Source organism: Stegodyphus dumicola, chromosome 5 (genome assembly GCF_044657685.1).
Source record: "Stegodyphus dumicola isolate Sdum_Otavi_A_Nest chromosome 5, ASM4465768v1".
Lineage (NCBI taxonomy): Eukaryota > Metazoa > Arthropoda > Arachnida > Araneae > Eresidae > Stegodyphus > Stegodyphus dumicola.
In genome coordinates, this window is record NC_140772.1 from 53,732,284 (window position 1) to 53,759,684 (window position 27,401).

Genomic DNA, 27,401 nt, shown 5'->3' on the forward strand with positions numbered 1-27,401 from the left:
ATATGGAAGTAGGAAACATTTTACTGAAGCTCTTATTTTTACATGAAAGTAGCACATTTTAAAAGCACTTACATTTATATGGAAATAACACACGTTTTACTGAAGTTTAAATATAGTAGTAGGAAGCTTTAAGTTCAACTTATTTCTTAACTAATTTCTTCTTCTCGTAATTCATTAAGTTTAACTAATTTCTTAATTAGTTTTAATTAATTCTTGCGTCAAACAATGAAATATCATTAATCTTGCATATGTATTTGTACTAAGATCGACAGCTGCATTTCACCTTATTACGGCCCATTTTCATTTCTCGCATTTTTTGTCATAATGTATGTATCTTTCGTCTTTTCGATGACTAATTAATCCTTCAAATTTAAGATATTAATAATTTTCGGCAATATTTGGAAAGAGAATTACCCATATTTTCTCTTCGCATAATTCGCGACACTGGCTGTTTTCCCGCAAATTATCTTTCCATATACACCGTATGCGAAGAAGTTGGCTTCTGTAGAAACATAAGAAAACAGTATTAAGTGAAAGAATGATCTGATTAGATGCAAAAAATTCATCGAAAATGTGATATCAAATTACTGATGGGACTGTATCAGAGTTTCAAATATGTTTTAAGTTCGATTCAGTGATTAAGACAAAGATTATTTGTGTGATTAATATAAATATTACGAATATAAAGGTATAATGCTAACATGCTTATGTGTATAACCACTGAATTTAGAACACGATTCAATAATTATCTCTTACAGTCTCTAAACGGTAGCCACTTGCTTTCAATCATGTTAACGGAGCCATCCTTTTCATGTCATTGCATTGCAGAAAGCTACACATCTAAAATTCATTTTAAAGAATGATTAGTTCTAGACATAATGAAAGCATTCATTATACTTGATATAAATGTGTAGTATTTATCAATTAATTCTATTCAAGATTTGCAAGCATGCAGCATAAAATATTTGCAATCCTTCTTTCCATGTTCGTCTCATAGCCACCTGATCTGCTTTAACAAACTATCCATAGGATCATAGTTTACTATTTTCTATTAACAAATAGGTTTTTAAAATACCTTCATGACAGAAATTTCCCTCTTCGCAGATGATAGAACAATATTCGTCCCGATATAGAACAGAAAAAATTGCCCAACAAATTACAATTATTTCACTATTATAAATCTGATTCATTGAATGAAAAATCGCAATTCACTCTCATAAAATACCGGTAAGTATATTTCAAAATATAATCAAAAGTGAATAGATACACGCCGCAGATGCAGTAGAGTTCTAAAAGACTGATAAAAATGCGAAATTTCCATGGACACGTTTGTAAATGCTGGTTCTTTCTGATAACTCCTAGAATGTATTCATGTCTTCAGTGAACTATCGAACGCAATAATACCGGATTTCACTCAGTTGGCAAACATTCAGAAATATGCCTAGCTGAATCATATAAGTATAGGAAGAAAAGATACTATACCTCTCAAAATAATGCTTTAATAATAGAATATGTCAGATTTAGTAAATTTTACTGTTTATACTTTATGGCTCCCAAATAAATATACTTAACTGTTTAAAAAATTTAATTTGTAAAATAGTATTTCATGGGATGTCTCATTTCAGCCTTTTTCACTCCAGGCTTTCTGAAATGGCAACAAAACCGTATAATTATCTTCTACAGATGTTCGGGAGAGAGAACATAAAAAATCAGGCCACTTTTTATCATGTCATAGGAAAATTCTCTTTCTGATTTTTTAACAAGTAAGAATCAAAATATATTATAACTTAAAATTGCATTGTATAACGTACCACGCTGATTTCACTGCCACTCGACATTAAATTTGCTTTGCTTCTTGGCCACCAACTATATTTTGTTAGATTCGGATATTCATGTAGTAAGAACTAGTTTGATTAAAAATTTCAGTGTTGCAGTATCGACGTAGTTAAAATTGTCAAAGCGTTTTTACAAGACTTTCTGCAAATCAAACTACCATTGCTAATTAAAAAAAAATAAAAGCACAGTGCACTGTACTCGAGGACGTTTCATTCTGAAAATGAAATTACGAAAAGAAAAGCGTTCCTAAACTGGTTTTGAAATACATACACATATGTTAATAAAATAATAAGGATCTAATTCTCTTTCAACGCATGAAAATTATATTTGACACTTAATATTAATATTAACTTAATATTACTTATGCCAGTGTAATATCACAACTTGGTCATAGAATTGAAGTGCATAAAAATAATACAGAGAGTTTTAAAATGGACTTTAATTTAAATTTGTCGAATTAAGAAAAAATGTCCACGTAAACAAGTTAAAACAGATTTGTAAAAATTATGTAGATATTATGCATTTTGATGAAAAAGTGGAGGAGTTTTTATTGTTTTTAAAAGAAAATGAGTGTAATTTATTTTTAACACACTAATATAGCATGTTCCAAGAGAAATATCATATACTTTTTCTAATGTAGAAATTATTTAAATAACGTTTTAGCCTATTCTAGTTTTCAATGCATCCGGAGCGAAAGTTTTCTCTGCTTTAAAAAAGGGTAAAATACTGTTTAAAATTAGGGTGTCAGAAGAAAGGTTAATCTGTGTGCCTGTAATTGTATATGTGGAACAAGAAGTGTTAAATATCTCTACTTTGAAAATAATTAATAAATTTGCTAGAAAGAAGTCAAGAAATTCTCTTTGACATTCATCTAATTAAATAATCAATTAATTTAATTTTAAAGTATTCCATAAAATGTTTTGTCAGTCTGATGTTTTATTTTTCCCCCTCAGAATATTTGATGTCTTGATATGATTTTAATTTTTATTAATTAATCTTAATATGCGGAGGAAATAATATTAGAACATTAAAAAATAAAATAAAACTAAATTTCAGTGGCGCAATAACCCTAGTGGGCCATGGCCTGCAGTGCCTACATTTCTGTTTTCCTGTCCTTGAGCCACGGGGTATATGAGCAGATGCCCTGGACAAGTGGTCAGCTTGTGACAGGCCACCTGGTGTTTAATCCCCAAATGAACTTGGTACTTATTTTATCAACCCACTCAAGGGATGAAAGGCTGATTCAATCTTGCCCAGCCCGAGGATCGAACCCCCGGACCCGTGTTGCTGCTGCGCAACGCGCTAGCCACTGTTCCATAGGACCTCAAGGGAAAAAAAATATTCAATCATAATTTTATTAAAATATTCATATTACTAAGTAATTGCGTGTATTTAATTATTTATTACCCTTTAGCATAAATTACGTTTCTAGTATATACTTTAGACCTCAAAAATCTTACCGCCAGGGCCTCCAACTAACTTAATTCGCCCCTGACTTAAAAGCTGCACATATAACTATTTCAGACGCTTATTTCCCAGGAGAAAGCGGTTTACCAACAAAAATATTGTAAGAAAGTCTTGTAGCATATTTTAGAAGAGAATCTTATAAACCTTTTTATCACAAAAAAGAGAAGAGAAACTTCCGTCAGTTGCTACTGCTCTTATATAAATGAGGTCTTCAGTAACAATAGTCACGAAAAGTAAATATCAAATGCATGAAAATATAAACCAGTAAATATAAAGCATTCTCTTCATCTCAAATAAAGAGATTTTTGTATGTAGAGACCAGCAAATAGATTGAGGTTTCTGATTAACTACAGAACAAAAATAAACGTAGGCGTGTAATTAAAACAAGAGCAACAGAATGAAAATTAAACTTTTCAATTTACTCAAAGAATAGATTCTGCCATTTAATTTAGTTTCGAAATTCAATAACTTAATTTTTTCTTTTGTAACAAACGATGACTCTAATTTCACTCCGATATTCTATTGGAAACTTTTCCTTTTTGCTTTTCCCTTCATGTCAAATAATCTCCTTTTGTAACAAACGATGACTCTAATTTCATGCCGATATTCTATTGGAAACTTTTCCTTTTTATTTTTGGGTTCATGTCAAATAATCTCGTCCCGCCTGCTAAACAAAAGGATGACTTATTTCTATTCTTTTCTTCCGTTTACGCTTAATATTTGTTTTTTCTTAGACTGCTGTTACACAGCAAAACAATTAACTTGAATCTTTCGCTACTCATGAAAGATTTCTTCTTTTCATTATTGATAAATCTTTTGGAAATTTTTATTGCCATTATCATATTCTTTCAATAAAATCAATCACAACAATCTTACTTTCATTTCACTTTTCTATTCTATTAATTACAAAACAAATAGAATTTTCAAGGGCTTGACTTCCAGGTTCCTTTATGCTTTACTCATAAAATTGATATTTTAATTCTTAAAGAGAGGACAAATATAGCTTCTTTAAGAATTTAAAATAAAATATCTTTTGCCAATGTGGTTTAATGTACACTGCTAAAAAAAGCAGGGACAGTTCTATATCTCCCGTTCTACTCGGCCGATTGACAAAATTTAAATTGCGTTTTTCATGTCTCGAAAGCGCAACTTTGGATATATTTCTGAAATAACATACCAATTTTTTTCCATATTTCGATTCTACGAATCAAATTATGCCTAGATATTAAACTTTGTAAAATTTGGTGCGAAATTTACGGAGAAATTCAAAAATTTATCTTGGCAAAATTTTGTCAGTTTGCCCCAAGAATAATTCACTTGGTGAACTTCTTAACATGTGGCAACCAAATTTCCTTTCCCTTCCATTATGCCGGAGCTGAAAAAAAGGCACCTCGTTCCTACCTTTTTACATTGTGCATGAACGGAAAAAAAGCCACTTCATTTCTACTTCTAATTAATTTTAGCAAAGTGTCTAAACCACATTTGATGTTTTATAGCTTTTAACATATATGCCAAATTTCAAAACGGGCCAATATATAAATTCACGTATATCTTTGGAAATTTTGAATAAAAAACCGTAATTTTTTGCAGGTATGCTTAGAAATACGTCTACTTTAAAGTAGATGTATTTGATGATGGTAAAAGTTTTATAGATAATAATTCAAAAATTTATAAAAAAAAATTTTAAATACAAATTTAAAAAATAAATCATAAAAAATTGGTGAATTTTATTTGCAATGAACCTAAATTTCGAAATGTGAAAGGAAGAATCAAATAAGTTTAATAGAAAAAGATATATTAATAAATATACACCATACTCAATTAACATTAAGAAGCTAAAATTTTGAGAGCTAATTTTTTAAAAACTACTCGTGCGACTTTTACAAAACTTGGTAATGTGGTGTAATTTGAGTCGTAGAATTGAAATATGGAAAAAAATTGGTATGTTATTTCAGAAAAAGTCTGATTTTGTATCAAAATACGTATATTAGAACGATGCTATATATAAATCTAATACATAGCCTAAGTTGCGCTTTCGAGACATGAAAAACGCAAGTTGAATTTCGTCAATCGGCCAGTAGAACGGAAGATATAGAACTGTCTCCCCTTTTTTTCCCCGCAGTGTACATTCTTCACACTTAAAAGATTTATTTCGGCTTAAGAACAAGTCTTACCTTAAGAGAAGAAATTAACATATCTTCCATTGTTAGTTACTGATGGACTATTAATCATTCTATCAAAATTTGCTGCTTTAAAATTGTTAAAATCACTTTCTGAGTTAATGAAATAGCCTTCTTTATAGTCTTTCACATGCGTTATAAGTTGTTAGCTTATTTATTTTAAACGAAATCCTGACTATCTAAGATTTAAAGTAGCAATCCCAGTATTTTTGCATTTTCATCTCATAGCATTTATTCTTCCTTTTTCCTATTTTCTTCCTTAATAAATGATTTTAAATCTTACTCAACATTGACGGAAATTGAAGTGAAACAATTTGACGTTACTGATGGAACCAATAAAATAATTGATTTATGTAGAATAATTTGATACTAGAAAAGAAATCTGTGCTATTTTTCTGGGTAGGAGCATTAAGCCTTCCTCCCCCTGAAATCAAAAACAAATTTAAGAGAATTTCTGCTGGTTATAATGTTCAAATTGGTGTGCAAATCTGGTTTCTATCGTGAAGAAAAGCTGCTTTCGAAAAACATATTTATAACCGACTTTACTCATAACTGCCTCGTATATATGTTATACATGGGAAAAAAAACCCATTCAGCCAGCCCGTTCCCCGGGATTCGACCCCCCCGGACCGAACTACCAGTATTCAGAAACTTTACCGCTCGGTCGCTGGTGGGTAGAGTACAGAAGGAGTATGGAAATTTCTGCATATTTTTTGGCCCTTTTTCCAGGCAGAGCTAAAATACATTCGGTGATCATAAAGAAATTATTCCATTTCACTTCTGCAATGTTAAGGCAGTATTTTTTTTTTTTTTTTTTTTTCTTTGTTCGAAATGTTACTTTTTCTGCAGAAGTAATAAATTGCAAGTGCAATATTAAAGACACTGATTCGCCTTTCGATAAGATTATAAACTCTAGGGACATAAATTATTAGTAATCATAGTTATCTTACTCTTCCAGAAAGCGTTATAGTAATAATATTTTTATTTTCATCTTATTTAGGCATTTCAAATTGGCCAACATTGGGCGTCATAATTTTTTTTATAACAGAGAGAAAAAGTCGAATGAGGATTAATATAAAAACTGCAGTCACATTATAGTCAGCTTTCTCGTATAATAATCAAAATATTGATACTGAACGTCATTCCTTTAAATTGAACGTCTTCATAGAAGAACCAAATCATCTGGAAATGTGAGATATGATATGGGACTTTGATTTGAAAATGAATAAACAATGGTAATGCAAAGTGAAAAAATTATGACAGCGAATATCCTTTCGAAAAAGAATTTCGTTTGAGGTTAATTAAAAAATTATGTGTTCTAAATTTGTGTTAAAATTGTGTGTTATTAATTAGTACTAAAATTAATGTTACAAAATTTGTTGTTGATTATTATCTAATTAAATAAAGAGCGATCTGCACTTTCAAATTTCCTCCGGAACAAATAGGAGTCTCCGGAATCTTTGGAGTACCCACCGACTTTCATGGGCAAGAAGAAAATTCATAAGTACCGAAATTTCAGAAATCAAATTTTCGAAGATAATCGGATGTAAGTTTTGGGAAAACACAATCAAAACTTGCATTCTACTTAAGAAAGAAGGAGCTTAAAAAAATAACAAGGCTCTAACTCGCGACATATTGGATTTCTGTAGTTATGAAAGAAAGAATGAATATTTCAACAATACGTTTCAGAGGAATATTAATTTTCTTTTATGGAAAAGTGGTACCGCACGTAGGGAAACAGCGATTTTTTGTGTAGCCCTTAAGATTTGGATTTTAGAAATGTTTACAGAACACATATAAAAACACCGTCATTTTTGGTTAACGTAATATGTCTACAAAATTTTAGGATTTGTTATTATACAAAATTAAAAAAAAAAAAAAAAACCTTCTCAGCACTCAGTATACAATCCTTGTAAGTCAACCCAATGCTTAGCATGTTTAAACAACTGTTCGATTCTTTCGTGAATTTCTAGTAACTCACAAAATATTTTTAATTACAATGTGAGTCTCTAGTTACGGTTTTCTGAATCTCTTCAATGCTAGTGAAATAATGGTAGGGAACACAGAATAGTCTTTAAATACCAAATTGGAAAAAAAGGTGGTAAGTGACTAAGAATTGTGATATTTTCCTTTGCTAGAAATTATTTATGAGAACGGAACTGTATGGGCAAAAAATCCTTTAAGTGCTTAGGGCATTTAAATCGACCCTAAGCCTTACCATTATGTCTTCATAAAATGTGAAGCTCATCATCTCTCTCTCAGGAATTAATCTCTTGTGAATTATTCTTTCCCAATCAAAAAGGTCGTTAAAATAGCCTTCACTCCAGATTTCTGAAATCGCAATTTCTGTGGCCACTGTGAGCCTTCTCCAATCCAAGCACATAATCACCGTTTTGCCTTAATCATAAGTAAAACATCAAGTTTCAATTCCAGTCATAATTTCTCGAAAACATTTGCTGTATTCCCCACTTTATGGCAAAACTTTTCCTATCCTTCGCTCAACTAACGATTTCCATGCTAGATGTTCCATTGTATCAAGTTCAGCTGTTAACATGTTCGCTGCCAACCACAAGTTATCTCGCAGGTCGAAGTTTGTGTTTAGACTCCAACTACGAGTTAATTCGTAGAACGCTTTTGTTTTTCCTACGCCACATACGATCAAATTAGCAGTATTTTCATGTTCTTTGAATGTATTCGTAGTATTTTCATGTTCTACGAATATACTCGTAGTTGGCACTGTCATAAAACATTTTATTGTAAAAACCAACTACGATATAACTCGTATACTTAATAAAGCAATTAAAAATTATCAGAAATCAGTATCTTTCCCATAACTGCATGTTTTGTATTTTTATTTTACAATTAATTAATTAAAATTTGTTGGCGTGGTGGAACAGTTTTTGAAAATGTCGCTAGGCAACGAACGTGTTAACTTCGTAAGACATTCTATCTGTAGATATATTATATACTCATAGACGACAAAAAAAAAAAAAAAAAAAAAAAAAAAAAAAAAAAAAGAAGACGCACCGAGAAGATAAAGAAAACTGGACACAAATTGATATGCATACAGGTTTCGACAGAAAATGCAAAATTTTACATTTTGGCTGCCAATGAATGAACGGTTATCGCTACAGCGCATCTGATCTGTGCAACTAGGAGGATATTTAAGAGGAGAAATTACGATTCCAGGTCATAAATTCTTCCCGAATTTCATTCCATTCTCCACATTTGAGCAGGAGCAATGCCACTATTAGACGATACTAATACAGAAGTCAAACAACAAAAATCAGCGTTAGTTTTCAAAATTTTCACAGGACTAGTTTCGATGGTTTTACCGAACCACCATCCTCAACTGCAAAATCGCAAATGAATGATTCATTGAAAATTAACGCTGATTTTTGTTGTTTGACTTCTGTATTAGTATTTATTCAGCGTGCTATTGTGTCTTAATTATTAGTTGATGTTGGCAGGAATGGGTGAACCATGGCCGCACACAGCGTTAAGAAAGAAGTAGTAGGCCTAGAGAAATGACGGAACGTGAAGACCGAGCAATCGTCAGAGCGACACTTTCAGTCCCAGATGCATCATTATCAACGATTGTACGTGCAACTAGTGCTTCAGTGACCTCAAGGACCATTCATAGACGGCTGACAAAAACGGGGCTGAGGTTACGACGCCCCTTGCGCCGACTACCATTGACCTCTGTACAACGTCAAGCCCGTTTGCAGTGGTGTCGGGCTTATTCGCACTGGAATGTCACTGACTGGAGTAGAACAGTCTTCAGTGATGAGTCCCGCTTTGAACTGAGCTCCGATGACCAGCGAAGGCGAGTCTGTAGACGCCCCGGTCAGCGGTGTGATACCAACCTGACTGTCTTCCAGCAGACAGGCCGACAGCCAGAAGGATTGGTCTGGGGTGCCATTTCATTTCATTGTAGGACCCATTTGGTTGTCATCCGTCGCAACCTTACAGCACAGCGGTACGTCAACGAAGTTCTAAGGCCCGTTGTGTTGCCCTTCATATCACGCCACCCTGGGCTTACATTTCAGCAAGATAATGCCCGCCCCCACACTGCACATGTTTCTACTGCTTGTCTTAGTGCTTGCCGAACATTACCTTCGCCAGCAAGATCGCCGGATCTCTCTCCTGTTGAGCACGTTTGGAGCATTATGGGCAGTGTCCTCCAACCAACTCGGGTTGTTGACGATCAGTTGAACATAATTTGGCACGATATTCCTCAGAAGGACATCCGCAACCTCAATCAATCGATGCCAAGCCGAATAACGACTTGCATAAGGGCCAGAGGTGGACAAATGTGTTACTGACGTTTTCACTTTTTCAAGTTTCACTATCACTTCAATAAATCATTCAATTTTTCTCAAACTGTAATCATTTGGTTTCCTGTACATGTACGTCACTTCTACCGATTTTCGTCCCATTCGGATAACTGCTTCTTGATGCGTCGGTTTTTTTTTTTTTTTTTTTTTTTTTAAATCTAATAGTGTATTTTAGAAAAAAAAAAAGTGTTGTAGTAACAAGTAACAAATGCTGCCTGTTATCGGTTGGAAGATATGATGGATTTTATTAGAAAAAGTAGTGCTAAGACTTTCTAGACACTTAGTCGGTATTATTATTTTACATCTCTTTTTTTAAATCAAATTAATTTTTTTAAATTATGTTTTGAGTGTAATAATTTCAAATTAGTTCCAAAATGTTTGCTTGGATGTAAGCACTGAAGTATTAATTTAAAGGTAAATAAAACCCAATTCCGATTTAACGATTTCATACTTAACGATATTTCTGGATTTGACGAATTTTATTACTTTCTCAAAAGAATTAACAAAAAATATTTTATTCCAATTTGCTGACTTATCAAAACTTTTTAAATTTTTCTAGATTTCTTGATTTTTCTTGATGAATGTGGGAATATATGATGTACCACGGACAATGGCGAACCGCACTTCCCATAATGATGATTTCTGAACATCGATTAATCAGGTCTGGTGAAAAGGGCACAAGCATTTTCGTTTTCGACGACCCACCGTTTCAGAATTCAGAACCAAAAGTTATGCATTACGACGATTTTATGCTTCGGTAATCAGTACTAATCAATCAAAAGATCATTTCATGATTTTGTTTTCTATTTATCGTTCGTATTTTATTTTAGTTGAATTTTTACTTTTAATTTGGTTTAAACTTTGCACAACGTCTGGTTTACATGCTTTCTAAATTACGGTTTGTAATTGATCAGATCCAGCCTAACTGAAAACTGATGCTGTATCTTAAACTGAGAAATGACGCTCTGTCCGGTCTTAAATACTTTTCGCCCGGCCGCCAAGAAATTTTCAGTACCTTCGGTTTCTCGAAATTTCTAGAAGGCATGTATAGTCATAGTCACTATAAGGGCCGCGTACAGTTGCAGTTACATATAGAGATCAATTACAGTTTTCTAATTACAGTACCAATTACTGTTGTATGAAGACCGGATCAAAATGTCGCCAAATGGTCACCAAGTTAAAAAACTTATGGTACTTTCTCGCCAAATTTGGTGAAAAACCTTTAGCCGCCCAAAACCATCGCCAGCTTTATCTGACAAATTTAGCGAGATAGCCATTGAATGGACTTGCCCCTGTAATCTTATTTTTTCTGAGGAGCAATGGAATATTTGTGGCATTTCATCTTATATTATACAAGAGATGCTGCAATTTTACGTTTAATTTCACTAAAATTATTTACATATATACAAAATTCATAATATATACCAGATATGAAAATAACTGCAAATATTTTACTTTTAATGTCTAAAAGTGTGAAGTAAAACTATTTGACAATCACTAGTTAGCGTATTTCTTTATTTCCTTTTAACAGTAAAAGTTAGTGTCTATTAAAGGGAAGAGTGCGAATAACTTTTTCAAATAGGAAAGAAATATTTATAGGATTTTTCCTGTTAGTTTGTATTATAATGATGTCAATTGCTATAGGAATTCGGAATCTTAGCAAAACCTACTTAGTTAATATACGAGTTATTATGTACGAGTTAAATATGTATTCCTCGTACAAATTATACTTTTATTTAGTTATTTATTTATTTTGTATACACTGCTCGACATTGAAAATGCAACACCAAGAAGGAGTGGTCGAAAATTTATGCAAATTTTAGAGTAGACGCACGTCACTGAGTTATGTGAATGATGTGAAATGCGCAGCTCTCCGACGCACGTGAAGTAAGTTATAAGGGAAGGAACGTGCAGAATGGGCAATATTCGTGTCGTTATTCATGCCAGATGAATTATCGAAGAAAGTTGGTTTTTGTCCCGGAGGATACGTGTAATAGGAGAGAATGCCAGGCCGCCGTCAACGAAGCCACTTCCTGCCCAGATACACGATTTTACGAGGGGTATGGTGATCGGGTTGGTCCTTACATCAAATCTCAGCTGATATCCACATGGATGGGAGCACGGTGCATCGGCTATGGCGAACATGGTTGGAACAAGGAAATGTGGGAAGAAGGAGGGGTGCAGGTGCAGCCAGAGTGACGCCAGCACGCGTGGATCGACGCATCCGCCGACAAGCTGTGGCGGATGTCCCGCAAGATACTCTGGATGTTCCCGTGTCGACTGGAACCATTTCCCGCCGATTGGTTGAACGTGGCCTGCACTCACGGCGTTCGTTAAGAAGACTGCCATTGACCCCACAGCATAGACGCCAACGTTTAGAATGGTGCCGGACTGGAGCGATGTGGATGACAGAATGGCAAAACGTCGTGTTCTCAGATGAGTCACGCTTCTGTTTATCCAGTGACAGTCGCCGCATACGTGTGTGGCGTCGACGTGGAGACAGATCTAATCCGGCAGTAACTGCGGAACGCTCCACCGCGCGACAACCTGGCATAATGGTTTGGGGCGCTATTGCCTACGATTCCAGGTCACCTCTAGTTCGTACTCAGGGTACTATGACGGCCTTGTCAAATAACCAAAGATCTACATTTTTGGCCCTATACAACAAACAGTGCTCGTGAATGGTTTCAGCAGATTCTCATGAATTAACTTACTGCATTTATTTACTGCATAATTTACTAATCGGAGTGCTATATAAATACATCTCTGCTAATCATTCTTTAAATTTAGTGGATAGTTTAGCTGCAGAAATCTGTAGTGCCGCGGTTTAGTATTTTATTGGGTGCGAAAAGTTATTTTTTTCCTCTCTCTTTCCCCTCATCGCTGAAAAATTGTGAAAATAATTTAGCGGGAAATTATTATCCGATACCAAATAGTCTCAAGAGTCGTACTCGCATTAACAATTGGTTACAATCATGCAGAAGGAACACTACCTGATATCTGTGGTTCCAGTTTGGAAAAGAAAGTATAGTGGAGGCCATAATTTTTTAAAAAAAATATGCAGGCATGAAACATTGTTCATGATCATAAATTGGAACCCCATTTTATAGATATTGATTGTCACCAGAAAATCCCTACAAGCAACTAAATGCATCCTATAAAGAAGTTCCTTTATTAAAATATTTGGAAAATTTTATTGCTGGATTCCGTCGTGAATTTTTTAACATAGTGAAAGAAACAATTGAAATGACATTTTTTTGACGTTTGAAGAACGGAATTGCAGGCCATAAGAAAAGAAAAATCGTTTTTGATAAATGTACTGTAGGATCTAAATCGTTTTCAATATGTGAAAATTATTTTAATGTCTTTTAATATTGATTGTTACAATATAATCACAACTTGCTTGTAGGAATAAAATATATATAAACAGCATATAAAATTTAAAAATATTCTTTGATTTAAATTTGTTGAATTTTAAAAAAATCCTGTAAAAATTAAAGCAATTTTATGAAAACTATGTAGATGTTGTTCATTTTTATGATGACATCAAAGAGTCTTTATTTTTTAAAAGGAAATGAAGACAAACTTATTTTTGACACATAAGTATGTCATGATACAAAAGAAATAAAATCAGTTTTTGCCAACAAAGAAATTACTTAAATCTCCTTTTTTTTTTTTTTTTTTTTTTCATTTTTTCACTTTTCCATTTTCCAGTGCATCCGAAGAAAGATCTTTTTCTATTTTAAAAAGGATAAAACTATTTAAGAAATATGTTGTCAGAAGAAAAATAAAACTATATAGCTCTAATATATATGGAACAAGAAGCATTAAATTTCGAAAATATTTGAGGATTTTGCTAGAGAAAAGTCAAAGAAAAAAATTTATTAAACTTGATACTTGATAGCCATCTAGTGTACAAATCAATCATTTTAAACTTAAAATATTTCTTAAAATGTCTTATTAGTTTGATGTTTTACTCTTCTTTCCCATAGAATATTTAATTTCCTGAAATAATTTAAATTTTTATGCATTTTATCTTGACATGCGGAGAAAATAATATAAGAAAATTTTAAAATAAAATATTAAATTATAATTTTATTAAAATATTAATAATATTAATTATGATTATTTAGTTATCTATTACATTTTGTTTCTAATATCTTTTCGAGCAAATCAGGTACACAAGTACTGTCTTAGGGGCTTCAATCGTTTTACCTCAGGGGCCTCCAACTGGTTTATCTCCTGTTATTATGATGTTATGTCCCTCCTCTTACCAGTTATTATGATTTGGATCTGTACTTTAACATATTATTCCCGTATTCTTAACCAGAATGTAAATTAGTTTGTTTGTGCATTTAAGTTCAGGTTTTGGGGTCTTGAGAGAGAGTGTGTGTGTGTTTCTGGCATGTGGGGTACGTGTTTAGATTCTGCCAGCTCTGGTACAAGGTAACTGTCTCGGCTTTGCATTCTCTCGCCGACGATATTTTAAACATACTAGCCGTTAAATTATTGAACCAGGTTATAGCTTAGTAATTAATTGTGTAATCTTAGACTACTGATCAACGTTTAAATTTATTTTACTGTTCTTATTTATTTGCTTCACTACAAACTGTGTTATTGTAGCACAAAATCGTGCTCTTATGTTCATAGTTCCATTCACCACAAGGTGTGGTTGTTGTAGCAAGTCGTGTTCTTATGTTCACAGTTCCGTTTAAATAAAAAGATCGTTTTAATTCCTAAGATTTTGTCATTCGATCTCAGGCCAAACAATAACTCTCAAATATGTGTCAGTGTTATAGTACTAAATTAGCAGTATTAGATCAAATATAACCTTATTGCTTCTTTAAAAGTAGAAACATTTAGTCACTGAGAAGATTCATTGCCTGACATGGTAGACCGTCTATCATTATATTCCGAAGTAGTGCCAATTTTTTGGTACTGACAATGCATTTAGAAATATAAATTAGAAGGATGTCGAATGTAATGAAACTGTGAATCCCATCAGATGGAAGTTCATTCTATCCCCAGCTGCCTAGTGGGATATATGGTGGACGCAATTAATTCATTAAGATTAAGACTCATTCAGTAAGAGTTTTAGGACATTCCTCGCTTTGATTGTGGAACTATGAATATGGTCATGAGGAAGCAGCTATTAATGACAGATCTCTCACTTATACCTCTGAAGACTGGAGAGTTTTGATAAATTTGACGCTCAGTTGTATGATATTGCTATGTGATGAAAGAGATGATCCTGGGAGTTCTTCAGGAGAAAGTGCGAACATAAACTCATACAACAAGAGTAGTGAAATCTTCCAAAAGACTAAAATATTAAACTTTGAGAATTTGATTCATTCCCATAAAATCAAAGCTGAGAGGATTTTAGAACCCAAATGCTCTTGTTTTGCAACAGATAGCGCGCATGTTTAAGGGGAATTTCCCCGAAGCTAAAAACAAAATAGTAATGTAATCATCCTGTGATGGCCTAGATCAAAACTTATCATTTTGTATTGTAATAATAATGTACCTTATTATTTTTATAGTAAAATATTTAAACTAAGTATTTGTATCTCTAATCTCATATAGTTTTTGGATTAATAAGTCAAGTCTTCAGAATTAGAGGTAAGAGAAACTTACCTTTTCTCTGTAAGGTTATTATTATTTTGAATGAACCAGTTATTCATAATTTCAGCTTTTACTACAGTTTCTATTTTTTGTTTCGTTACCAGAAGTGTAAATCTGTTATAGAGTATTTAAGCTGAGGGTTTTGGATTGTAAGATAGCGCGTGTTTTTGCCTCTCAAGGCCGCTTTAATAAGTTTCCCAGCTCTGATAAGATTGAAATTAGTCGGCTTGTTTTACAGCTACTGTTACAGCTATTTAAATTGTATGTCGGCGAGAAATTCTAAGCCAGCTTAGAATTAAAGTTAACTGTATAGTCTTCAATTACTAGGCTTTAGTTAAATCCATAAATTCAGATTAATTTCAGATTTAAAAAAAAAATGTTTTTTTAATCTTTTCAAGACTCTGCAGTTCTTTTCGTATACAGCGATAATTCGGCTAACATCTGTAAGCAGTTTGATACTAGTTTATGCTACCGAAGAAAGTCAAACTCCTAACTGAACTGGTAGATTCGGTTATTATCAACAGAAATGTTTCTTTCAGTTCAGAAACTGTTTTACCACATAAGTATCTAGTTGTTGATCTTAGAATACTTAGTTGCAGCTCTTAAATATGCGGTTCATATGATTTACTTGAATTCAAAATTTACAGAAGCTTCAAACTTACAGATCAGAAGTGGCTAACTTCATATTGACATGAAATTTGCCACTCCTGATACATAAATTTAGTCTTGCCATATTTGGAAGTGATTAACTTGCATTATTATAAGAGCCTTCCTCATCGATGTAAATTGACAAATCCATTTTACAAGTCTTTATTATTAGTTTAATAGTCTTTATTGTTAATTCAATTCAAATAATAATTTTTCCAAGTCTTTATTATTAATTCAAGTCAAAAAAAAAAAAAAAAAAAAAAAAAAAAAGCAGCGTTATAGTTTCGAATTTTCACAGGACTAGTTTCGATGGTTTTACCGAACCATCATCCTCAGCTGCAAAAGCTCAACAGTAAAACCATCGAAACTTGTCCAGTGAAAATTTGAAAGTATAACGCTGATTTTTGTTGCTTGAGTTTTCCCCCGTAAATTAATACTTGTACGGCGTTTTATTATATCTTAAGTCTTTATTATCTTATAAGGTATTTCTCCCGCCTTCTTGGCATGCCTTCGTGGTGTGGTGATCAGCACGCTGGGCGCGTATTCCAGAGGTCCGTGGTTCAATTCCTGGAGATAATGCTCATATTTCATCTTCCATGCTTCCAATTAACCTAATGTCTCTCCAGTGGCGCCCGAACTAAAAGGGTGATGGATGATGATTCTCCACACCCAGGATTTGACGATTGGGTCCCCTAAAAAACCCTAGTCACCCTTTAAAAGGGGGGAGTATATAAGGTATTTCTCCCGCATTCTTTGCATGTCTTTGTAGTGTGGTGGTCTACACGCTGGGCGTGTGTTCCAGAGGTCCGTGGTTCGATTCTCGGCGAAGGCTTTGCTCATTTTACATCTTTTATGCTTCCAATCAATGTAATGTCTCTACAATCTCTAATGTATCATTAAGTTGCAGTTCTTAGAAGTTACTGTTCGGTATGACATAAGATTTTAAATTTATCATTCAAGTTAAAACTGTACATTGCTTAGAAGGATTTATAAGTAATGCTCGTTCTTCTTCGCAACTTGTACTTTTATTTTATTTTTAATAATATTTTTGACTGACTGCTATAGTAGTTTTATAATAATTTTCCTTCTGACAGAGAGCCTTGGTGATGCACTTAGTAGCATGACTAGCAAACAGAAGATCCGAAGTTCTAATCTCTGCAAAGACATACTTGATTTTTCAAGAACGCCTTACTTGTTTCTTGCTTCTAAAAGCCTAATAGATTCTGCAAGTTGACCCAGAAATGTGATAAATTTAGCTATACTTTTGCCGGGATTCGAACTCCAGATCTTTCGATTGGCTAGCCATATGCTAGCTAGACCAATTACACCATAACGCACTGAAGAAAAAGGAAATTTTTTATATTTCTTTTAAATGGGAAGTAAAGTTCCGTATAATTTATATTACTAGTTTAAGATACGTACAGTACCTCTAACTAATAACTTACACTGTTACTGTAATCATTAATAGATATTGCTAATAATTATAAATCTTACGGAATATTCGCTCCTTCCAAGAAGACCATTAAATGTGATGGCTGTTCAAAACAGTACATCCTTTACTTTCTTAAGAAACGAATTTTTCTAGTCAAAACTTCTGAATTCGTCATTTTGAAAATCAAGTGATTAAGAATAAGGTTTCGGGAAAATAAGATAAAACGACTTTTGTAAAAATGAATAAACATTTCGTTAACAAAAATCTTTTGATTCGCTCTGAGGTAGTTCTTTTGATTGCGCACATGATGTGTAATGCTCGAAGGCACTTTGAAGGAAAACAGTAATATTCAAGAAAAGGAACTGAATAATACTTTCAATTAATAAAAGTTGACTACTATGTTATTCGGAAAGAGGTCACCTCACATTATCATCTTTATAACAAGATTCTTAATGATAACTGTGTGAACGATAGCTATCTTCTCCTTAAGGATGTAATAACAATATGAAATAATGTCATTTACGTGCTATTCACGTTATTTACATCCTTGTGTCGTCGCTTTCGAGTGCGTGACTTCAATAACGTGCGTCGGAAGTTCCATGCATGGGCGAGGTCGAGAGGTTTATTTTTCATTCCATGCACCTGTGAATTCTACCGCCGAATGGACAGACAGCTCACATGGGACACGTGACCCAGCAGTTTTTCGTTATCAATAGGATTCAGATAGCGTTAAGAAGTAATAAAAGCTTTACTTTAAGAAGACATTCTTTCTCCGATTTTCAATCATTTTGTTAGAATTCATAGCCTCTGATTTATGACCGTTTTATGAGATGCATTTTTCGATAAAAATTAACAAAGCCGAATTTCCATAATTTTTATTATTTATTTATTTTTCCCCCTTTGTACGAGAGATAATATGAACTCCAGGCTTTCAGTGGAATTAAAAAAAAAAAGTATTTTGTGCAGAATCGTTTTACTTCCAATGCAAAATATTTCCGTCCGTGTTTGCAATTTATTTTTAGAATATTTTTACAACAACGATATAATAAAAACAAGACCTCTTAGGAGACCACTATTCCTATACAGACGCTTTCTCTGTATTTTCAGTTTATTTTTAAAAAGGTTTTACTATCATATACAGAGATACACAAGTGTTTTCGGACACTTGCGTTCAACAAATTTATTTGCAAATATCAATTATTAAATATTAGAAAAATTACTTTACTTTTCTTTTACTAGTGATAATCTTTTTTAAAACCTGCATGTTTTGAAAAACGTTATTCAACACGTTTTTGGTTAAAAAAATTATTCAAAAGTTTCTGAAAATGAAATAACGTTAAGTATTCGGAAACTTTGAACAAATAGTTTATACATTGGATTATATTTGTTTTCGGATATTTGTGTTTTTAAATTTTATTTGCAAATATCAATTACTATATATTATCAAAATTACTTTTATCTTCTTTTACATATAGTATTGCCCATCTTTTTTAAAACCTGCTTTGTTTTGGAAAATGCATTTAAAACGGTTTTTTTTTTTTAATTATTATTAAAAAAAATGTTCATTCAAACCGTTCTAAAAATCAATTCGAGCATTTTGAATGAGCAGGTTGAACAACACATAAGTATTAGAACATTTTGAATTAAATTTAATTTTAAAATAAGAAAATGAGGAGGGGGAGACATTTAATATTTGGTTGGATAATCCTTAGCGAAAACAACGATTTTCATACACTTTGCCATGAATTTAATTCAAAATTTTGTGTAAGAATTTTTTCGTGCAAGAATGTTCCATTACTTCGTAAGAATTGCTTTTACCAGAGTTTTCGAAGAAATGTCATGTTTCCTTATTCTTTTCTCTAACTCACTCCATACATGTTCGATAGAATTTAAATACGAAGAATATGAAGGAGTTTTCATAACTTCTGGACAACTATGTAACCACAAGCAGACATCTAGGGCTGTACATTTAGGATCTTTATCCTGGTAGAATTTGAAGGTATTTTGCATTCCAAGTTTTCTTGCGGATGCTTTCAAATTTTCATTAAGAATATTTATATATTATACAGATCCATATTATTTTGTATCTTTATTATGGAGCCACCTAACAGGTGGACCACGTTGCCGCCTTTGAAGGGACGGGCAAATTGCATCCAAGCCTTCTCCGGGATCCGAACCCGGGCCCTTAGATACGGCAGTCAGAGTCACTAACCACTTGCGCGTCTGGGTGACAGTATTTAATATAAATTGGGTTCACAAGCGACAACCTATTTCGAATAATATTACTATATATTATCAAAATGACTTTTATTTTCTTTTACATATAGTATTGCCCATCTTTAAAACTTGCTTTGTTTTGGAAAATGCATTTAAAACGGTTTATTATTATTATTATTTAAAAAAATTTCATTCAAACCGTTCTAAAAATCAACTCGCATAAGTATTCGAGTAGGTTGAATAGCAAATAAGTATTCACATAAGTATTACAACATTTTGAATTAAATTTAATTTTAAAATAAGAAAATGAGGAGGGGCAGACATTTAATATTTGGTTTATTACTTATTTCCTGATAAATGCCATAAAAATTTAGGTTATTTATTTAACGATCTCTACAGCGCAACAGTAGTTTCTGCCTAAAATTCAAGTCTTTATATAATGTTATTAACTTCCTAATAAATGTTGCGAAGAATTAGGTTATTTATTTATCGATCACCACATGCCTACAGTAGTCTGTTCTTAAAGTTCAAATCTATAAATTATTTCGTGGAACTCTGTTTCCAACTTATGAGTTGCAGTTTCTTGAATTTCTTTACTAAAACGGTTCGAATTTCAGTTCCATTAATATCTCAGTCAATGTATGTCATAATTCTAGAGAAAAGGCGGGAGAAAGGAAATTATACCAAATGGAGTAAATGTGCTTCTCATGGTAATGTTTCTACACGATAAATTCAGGCCAGTAATAGCATCTGCATAAATAATCATGTGTAATTATTCTTAAAACAAACAATTTTTTACGCATAATTATTGACAATCCTAATATCTATGTGAGCGTTCTTAGACTGTTTATAAACGACACAGCATTCATTTAAAGCTAATAACACTGGCATAAATTAAGTAATAAATGGTAAGCCACTTACTGTTATGCTAAATGGCAGAAAATATGATGTGAAAGCGATTAATCCGTAAATCTTCATCATCAGCTGCCTGTAAGAAGATATATTCGAGGTTAATATCGCGAAGCACAATCTGGAATATTTATTGACAGTGACTTCAAGATAAAAACAAGATTTTCTCATTGCAAAACAACCTCTATAGATGAGCTTCTTAATACTTAAAATACGTTAATAAATTAAAATCTAAATAAAACACTTGAAATTTCTACTAAGATTGAGATTTCTGAAAAGTGATGAACAATTTTATTTCGAGAAACTATAAGGATAATAGTAACGTTGGAAAATATAACTGTATTTGAATATCTAAATTAGAAAATGCTAGTATAATTTTAACGCATGATTTATTTATTATTATACCATATTTTATTTATATGTAATTATTATTCTTATTTCAGTTTTTAACTGTCTCAAAAAATAATTGCATACACAAAAGACAATTTTGCATTATATGAAGCGCAAACGATATTTCATTTATGTATAAACACTACTTTTACACTTTTTCGCAGATGATGCTTTTATTTTTGTCCCAGCCCAGTGATCCAAGTCCGGTTATCACAATATTAGTCACGTCCATATATTTATGATCTGACTTTTTTTATTTCTTAATTGTTTTAATTATCTTCACTGCATGTCCTAATCTGCTCTTCGCTGTTATCGCCTTTTATGATTTAATTTTATCGTAACTTTTTCAAAGCAATCGAAATTCTCTCTTTTGTCAAACGAGAAATTAAGCTGAAGAGCTTCATAGCATGAATATCTTTTTTACAGGTTTCGAAGGAGAAAGTTATAACTACAATGCAGATAACTGACTACTCTTCAACTGTTTGTATTAGGTTTAAAATTATGTTATTTTAGTCAGTCTCATTAAAAATCAAGTTATGAAAAATGAGAATTTCTTTAACATTGATTTACCGTATTGATGCGTGCGTACGGGTTCGTAACAGACTGAATGCACAAGTTCGATAACAGATTAATAAAATTTATTTTTATCAAGAGAAATATTTAAGAACTCTGGAATTTTCCACAGAAATATTCGTACAAGTGTTCACGGTATCACACAGTATAATCATTACTTACACCTCAAACTACTCAGAATGTTAAACAAAACGCAATTCAAAGCGCATTTAAAGAGGGAGCTAACTCGGATTTATTTCAGTTCACACGGTACTACAACTCGCAACAGCAATAACTAAACAACTAAACTGAGATGCTCCCTCTCCAGCTTTTGATAGTTTTCAATCGGCCACCGAGATATTTCTGTTACTTTCTGCTTCTCGAAATTACTGGAAAGCAATAAGAGTGTGGAATTACTGTTACAACTAACATAGTGGTTAATAACATTTATTCAATTTCAATACATATTACAGCGATACAAGGACTGGGCCCAAATGTCGCCAAATCGTTTTTAAATTTGGCGTCTTTTGGCGATTTCTTGCCATATTACTGAGATACCCATTTACTCAATGCTAAATGCACTTGCCCTGTAATCTTACTTTTCCGGCATAGCTTTCTCTTAAAATTTGTTTCGCGTTATATCACATGTACACACACACACACACAAATCGCATATAACTGCACTAAAATCATCTATGTATAAAATTCGTAACAGTATTAACGATACTTTATGCAATAATTTTTCTACAGTTTTATGCTTTTGACATATAAGTTTAGTTTAAAACTGCCTGTTAGCTATCGAATTTATTTTCATCAATAATTTTCAGTCTGCTTGGTTAAATAATGTTGTTTTGATTGCAATAATTATGTTACCAACACATTTGTTATATTCACGATACAGCAGTTTTATTTAAGTATACAGAACTGCTCAGAATAAATTTGTCAACTTTGTTCTTCTGCACAGTAAAAAAAAAAAAAAAAAAAAGTCTGAACAGATAGTTTTCTTCTACATATTCTAATTTAAAGTAGTCTGTAGTTAGTTATTTTGACACATGAGACTTGAAAAATAAGCAGTGCCCTCGCCGCGACTCAAACCCTAGACCCACTAGTCACACATAAAGATATTCATTTTAAGGTAGAAAGCCCTTTTTATGTTTTGACACAGTTAATCAATTAGCCAAAGAATTGAATAAAATCTGAAAAAAAAAAAAAAAAAAAAAAAAAAAAAAAAAAAGATTATTCACATTGAAAGTTTCTGTTACTATGCTTTAGTTATGATGTATGTTTTAAATAATACTTTTTCATTCAACTCCAGAAATACTTAATTTAAATTTTGGTGAAGTTTTCATTTTCATTTTAGTTTGATTTTAGTGTTTCAAAAGTAAAACTACATACGTAATTCAAATAAATTTAAATCAAACAATCGAATCCAATGGTTTGCACAAACTTATTCTAATTAAACAAATAGCATAATCTTTTTTAACTTAAATATCCATGCCCATACGTATATATACTACATATATATATCTGCATACTACATATATGTATCGTACATAGTGCATGTATGTATCTGAATGAATGTACACATATGAATGTGTACATGTAATCATGCATGTTCTTTTATTTAGCAATGAATGACAGAAGTAAAAATTAAATGTCTATTATTATCACACGGATCTTTATATTTTCTAAAAGAGGCTTGTCATTGTATTGTAGATAAACTCATTCAAAATGGGGTATTTGTGGCACATTCAGTTACATATGGAAGACGGGAAACTTGACTTACATGTTTCTGTATAGAAATAAGACTATTTTATTATAATAAAATTTACAAATACATAACATTATTTCTAAATTAGCATTGCTCAAAACTGAGGAAAGTGATGCTCGAAAAATTATTCCAAAACACGAAAACTGTGCTGTTTCTAAGTATTCGATTCTTCTATAACATATGTTACCGTGAAAGAACGAAATTGGAGAATGTCGACTTTCACCAGAGAATATCAACATTCACCAAATACGTCGGTGAAAGACCGAATAGTTCACTATATTCTTGTATATTCGGACCCTCACCGGTGTACGTCGACAATCACAGATATGCTCTGGTGAAAGTCGGAAAGAGAGGTCATAAAGTGCCATAATAGTTTAAGTTGTTGCAGTAAATAAGATTTGAATCACATAATTTAGTAAGTTTTTTATTACTGTTATTTTATTTTCTCATTTAGGACGTTCTGTATAATTAAGTAAGTTTTTAACTTCTATTATTTTCCTTTCTCATTTTGAATGTATTGTGTGTTTTAAGTTCTCGTGTTCTTAAGTTCTTATTTCAAGTTTCAAGTGCGTTTATTCGCGACTGAATTACGGAGAAGAAAATATAATATTGTTATATGTTCAACATTCACCATTAGTACATGGTGAATGTCGACATTGACCGGTGTAAGTCAGAAATAAGAGTATTTGGAAAATATTTCGGACATACACCAAGAGACTATGTGAATTTTAACATTCACCGGTGAAAGTCGACATTCTCCAGGTTTCGGTGTTTCACCGTAACATATGTTTTACAATTTCACCCGAAAAGGTTAGGCACAGTTACGACAAAGACTCTATAACTGAAATTTTGTTGTTTTTTCCCTTTTTGTAGTCGAAAAGGGTAATTTGTTCAGAAGGACTATTAATTTCGTTTTGGCGTTGATTTTGCGTTGATTCACTTTTTAAATTGTTGCCACTAAATATTATAGCCCTGTATTATATTTAAAGAAATTAAATAATGAAGAATCTGCATAAATATATGTGTGTTTCTCGCATTGTGATAAAACAACGGTACTTTTTTTTTTTTCCAGTGTTTCTGAATTATCTTACTTATTCATATCAAATAGAAAGTGCGGGCATTTCTGAAAATTACCGAATCTGTCTCATAAATGAGCATAATATGAATTTTGTTATCCGAATATCATCAAATGTTTTTAGTCCTGATTTATTTTCTTTTACCAACTTAGGAAGTAAAAATGAAAATCTTTCACATTTTCTTATTGCAAATAAATTTTAAACACCCTAGATTTCCATGTGTTTACTCACTTAAAAAAAAAAAAGAAATTAAATATTCTGAATATATTACTTTATCATTTCATTGAAATGCCACTGAAATTTGAAAATTGTTTTAAAAGCAACAAGCAGAAATTAAATATTTTGATACTAACGCTTTATCATTTTATTTAATTTCCACTGAAATTTTGAAAATATTTTTCAGACAATTCCTGTAAGGAAAACTGTGTTATTAAAAAATTATATGTATCTCATTAAATATTTGTTTATACTTCATAAACTAATTTTACGATTAACTAAGACAACTACAGAAATAATCATAAAAATTAAAATTGTATCTCTTAAGTGTCACTAAGTAAGTAACAGAACTAAAGGAGAAAGTAAAAAAAAAAAAAAATTACCTGAATTATCTTGTTTTCCTTTTAGATTGCGATAACTTTGGGAAAAATTTATTTTAAACAATATCATAATAATTTCCCATTTTATAAATTCTTCATTCTTTTCAAGCTAGAAACAAAATAACACTTTAGTTTTTTATAATATTTAACACATGCTTTCTTGATGTTTGCAGCGAATCGTCAGTTTGAAGAACACTCGAATTTCCCCATTCACACCTCCGACTGCCTTTGCAACTCTAATCTCGAAATTGCGATGAGACGCCGTATAAGCTGAACATACGGCTGACGAGACACATATACTCAACGAAGCATCCAGAGATTCTAAAAGGGTCTCTATACTCCTTTGTTCGTTTTTCTTTGAAAGCACTGTAGGAACGAGCGATGTGAAGAAGATTTATAAAGTGGTAGTGCTTTAGTTTTATATTTCATTTATTCATGAAAAGTACTGTTTTGGTAGAAAGCAACCATTTTATAAACAGAAATTCAACATCCTAGTTCACTTCTCTAATAACTGTTTATAGACTTATCATCATCCGAAATCAAGAAAATTTTTTTTGTTTGTTTGTTTGTTCGTTTAAAATGAATTAATGAATAAGATTTGAAGATTCTCCTGTATAATAAGTACATATTTATTTTTTATTTATATATTTTTTAATTCTTTATAGAACTTTTAATGCTAAGGTTCTCTTTATTTCTTTATAACTAATGATACGCTCTAGAAGTACGTGTTTTCTTCCCTGGGTAACGGGAGACCAGAAATTTGCCATTGGTAGTACAAGCGTAGTTTCGCCCCTTCAGCCCCAATTCTCGACAAGGAAAAACTCGGAGAGCCATCCGAGGGACTCCCACCCACCTTCTCCTATCGCCAAATTCTCCAGAGGATTTTCTGCTTGTTAAATTACGAACAGGCGAATCCATAACGATGCCATTCACGAAGAATTAAATATTGCTAAAATTGTAGAAATCATTAGGTTATTTTGAAGTAGGAAATATGAAAAATGAACAATGCCCTCGCCGGGACTTAAACCTGGAACTCTCGAATACACGCCGAATATGCTACCGTTACACCACGAAGGCATGCATAAAGGAGAGAGCAAATACCTTATATATTACCCTTTTTAAAGGGCAACCACGACCCAATCGCCAAAGTTTGGTGGTGAAGAAGCATCATCCACCACCTTTTTTTAGTTCGGACGAAACTGTAGAGTTCATTAGGATTTTTAAAGAAGGGAACCCGAAAAATTAGCAATTTCCTCGCGGGACTCGAACCTGGATCTCTCGAATACGCGCCGATTGTGCTACTGTTACACCACGAAGGCAGAAGACAGCAGAAAAAAATCTTTCTATGATTTTTCTCAACTTTCTTTAGATGATAGATGGCCATCAACTCCCACGCGATATGTATATTTATCGCCACGCGGTTTGTATATTTATCGGGGTATATACTATTGTATAATTATTCTTGTGCCGCCGAAACGGTATAGTGGTTAGGGAAGCCTACCGAAGGGTGGGGTTTCGAATCCCGGAGAAGGCATGAACGCTTATAAATATATAGCGTTTTTGCGGCATGGAGGCACTTTAAATATATGGCAAGCCGAAAGTCCTCTCATGTGGTTTGGTGGTAGATTACTTTCTAAATGTTTAGATTGATGAACTCCTATTTTAGAGAACAGGTAACTATAACAATGTTTTAATGATCCAGTAAGGTATTATTATACTTTTCAAGGTATTATTATACTTTTCAAGGTATTAAAATACTTCGGTAGTATTCGAAATTTTTAAATAATTGAAAATATTCAATATAATCATTTTTATTGCATATCTGTATAAACTAGAGTGTAAAGAAAATGCAGAACGTATTACAATATATATCATGCAAAAGTGATCTATGGTCATTTTCTAACCGCATTAAATTGCTAATACTTTGGGGTATAAGCTGTCCAGAAGCTACATAATTTTGCTTTCCTTCCTTAGAATTTAATATTTAAAGACAGTTCATATTTTTCCAAAATAAATCTGGGTTCTATAACTTATTAAAATTTTATTTTATTTCTTAATTTAACACCTTCTTACCCCCTCTTTCAAAATAGAAATATTTCAAAAAAATATTCTTTGGCTTGCAATGTTTATAATAACTATATTTCTTAATACCTTTTTTCCCCTCATTCTAAACAGAAATACTGTAAAAAAAATTCTATTTGGCTTGGTATATTTTTTAATAGTTTAGCTTTTAATACTACTTTCAGTTCTCCATTCATTTTTTCTTTAATTGCTTTCCTTCCAGAAAAAGAGCTAAATTATTTTGATAACTGGATGAAAGGAAAACCGTTTTAGTTCTCTATTTTATAGAACATTTACCTATTTTATT

General features: G+C 32.3%; 1 protein-coding gene across 1 annotated transcript in view; it reads right to left on the reverse strand.

Moving 5' to 3' along the window:
• Positions 1–25,254, reverse strand: part of LOC118187399 (uncharacterized) — a 52,244-nt gene extending 26,990 nt beyond the window's left edge. Inside the window, exons 1-2 of the mRNA XM_035357608.2 lie at positions 25,037–25,254; positions 20,661–20,727 (exon numbers count right to left, since the gene is read on the reverse strand). Of these exons, the coding sequence (XP_035213499.1) occupies positions 20,661–20,720 (60 nt within the window). The 5' untranslated portion in view covers positions 20,721–20,727; positions 25,037–25,254. The remainder of the gene's footprint in view (positions 1–20,660; positions 20,728–25,036) is intronic.
• Positions 25,255–27,401: the final 2,147 nt, after the last annotated feature.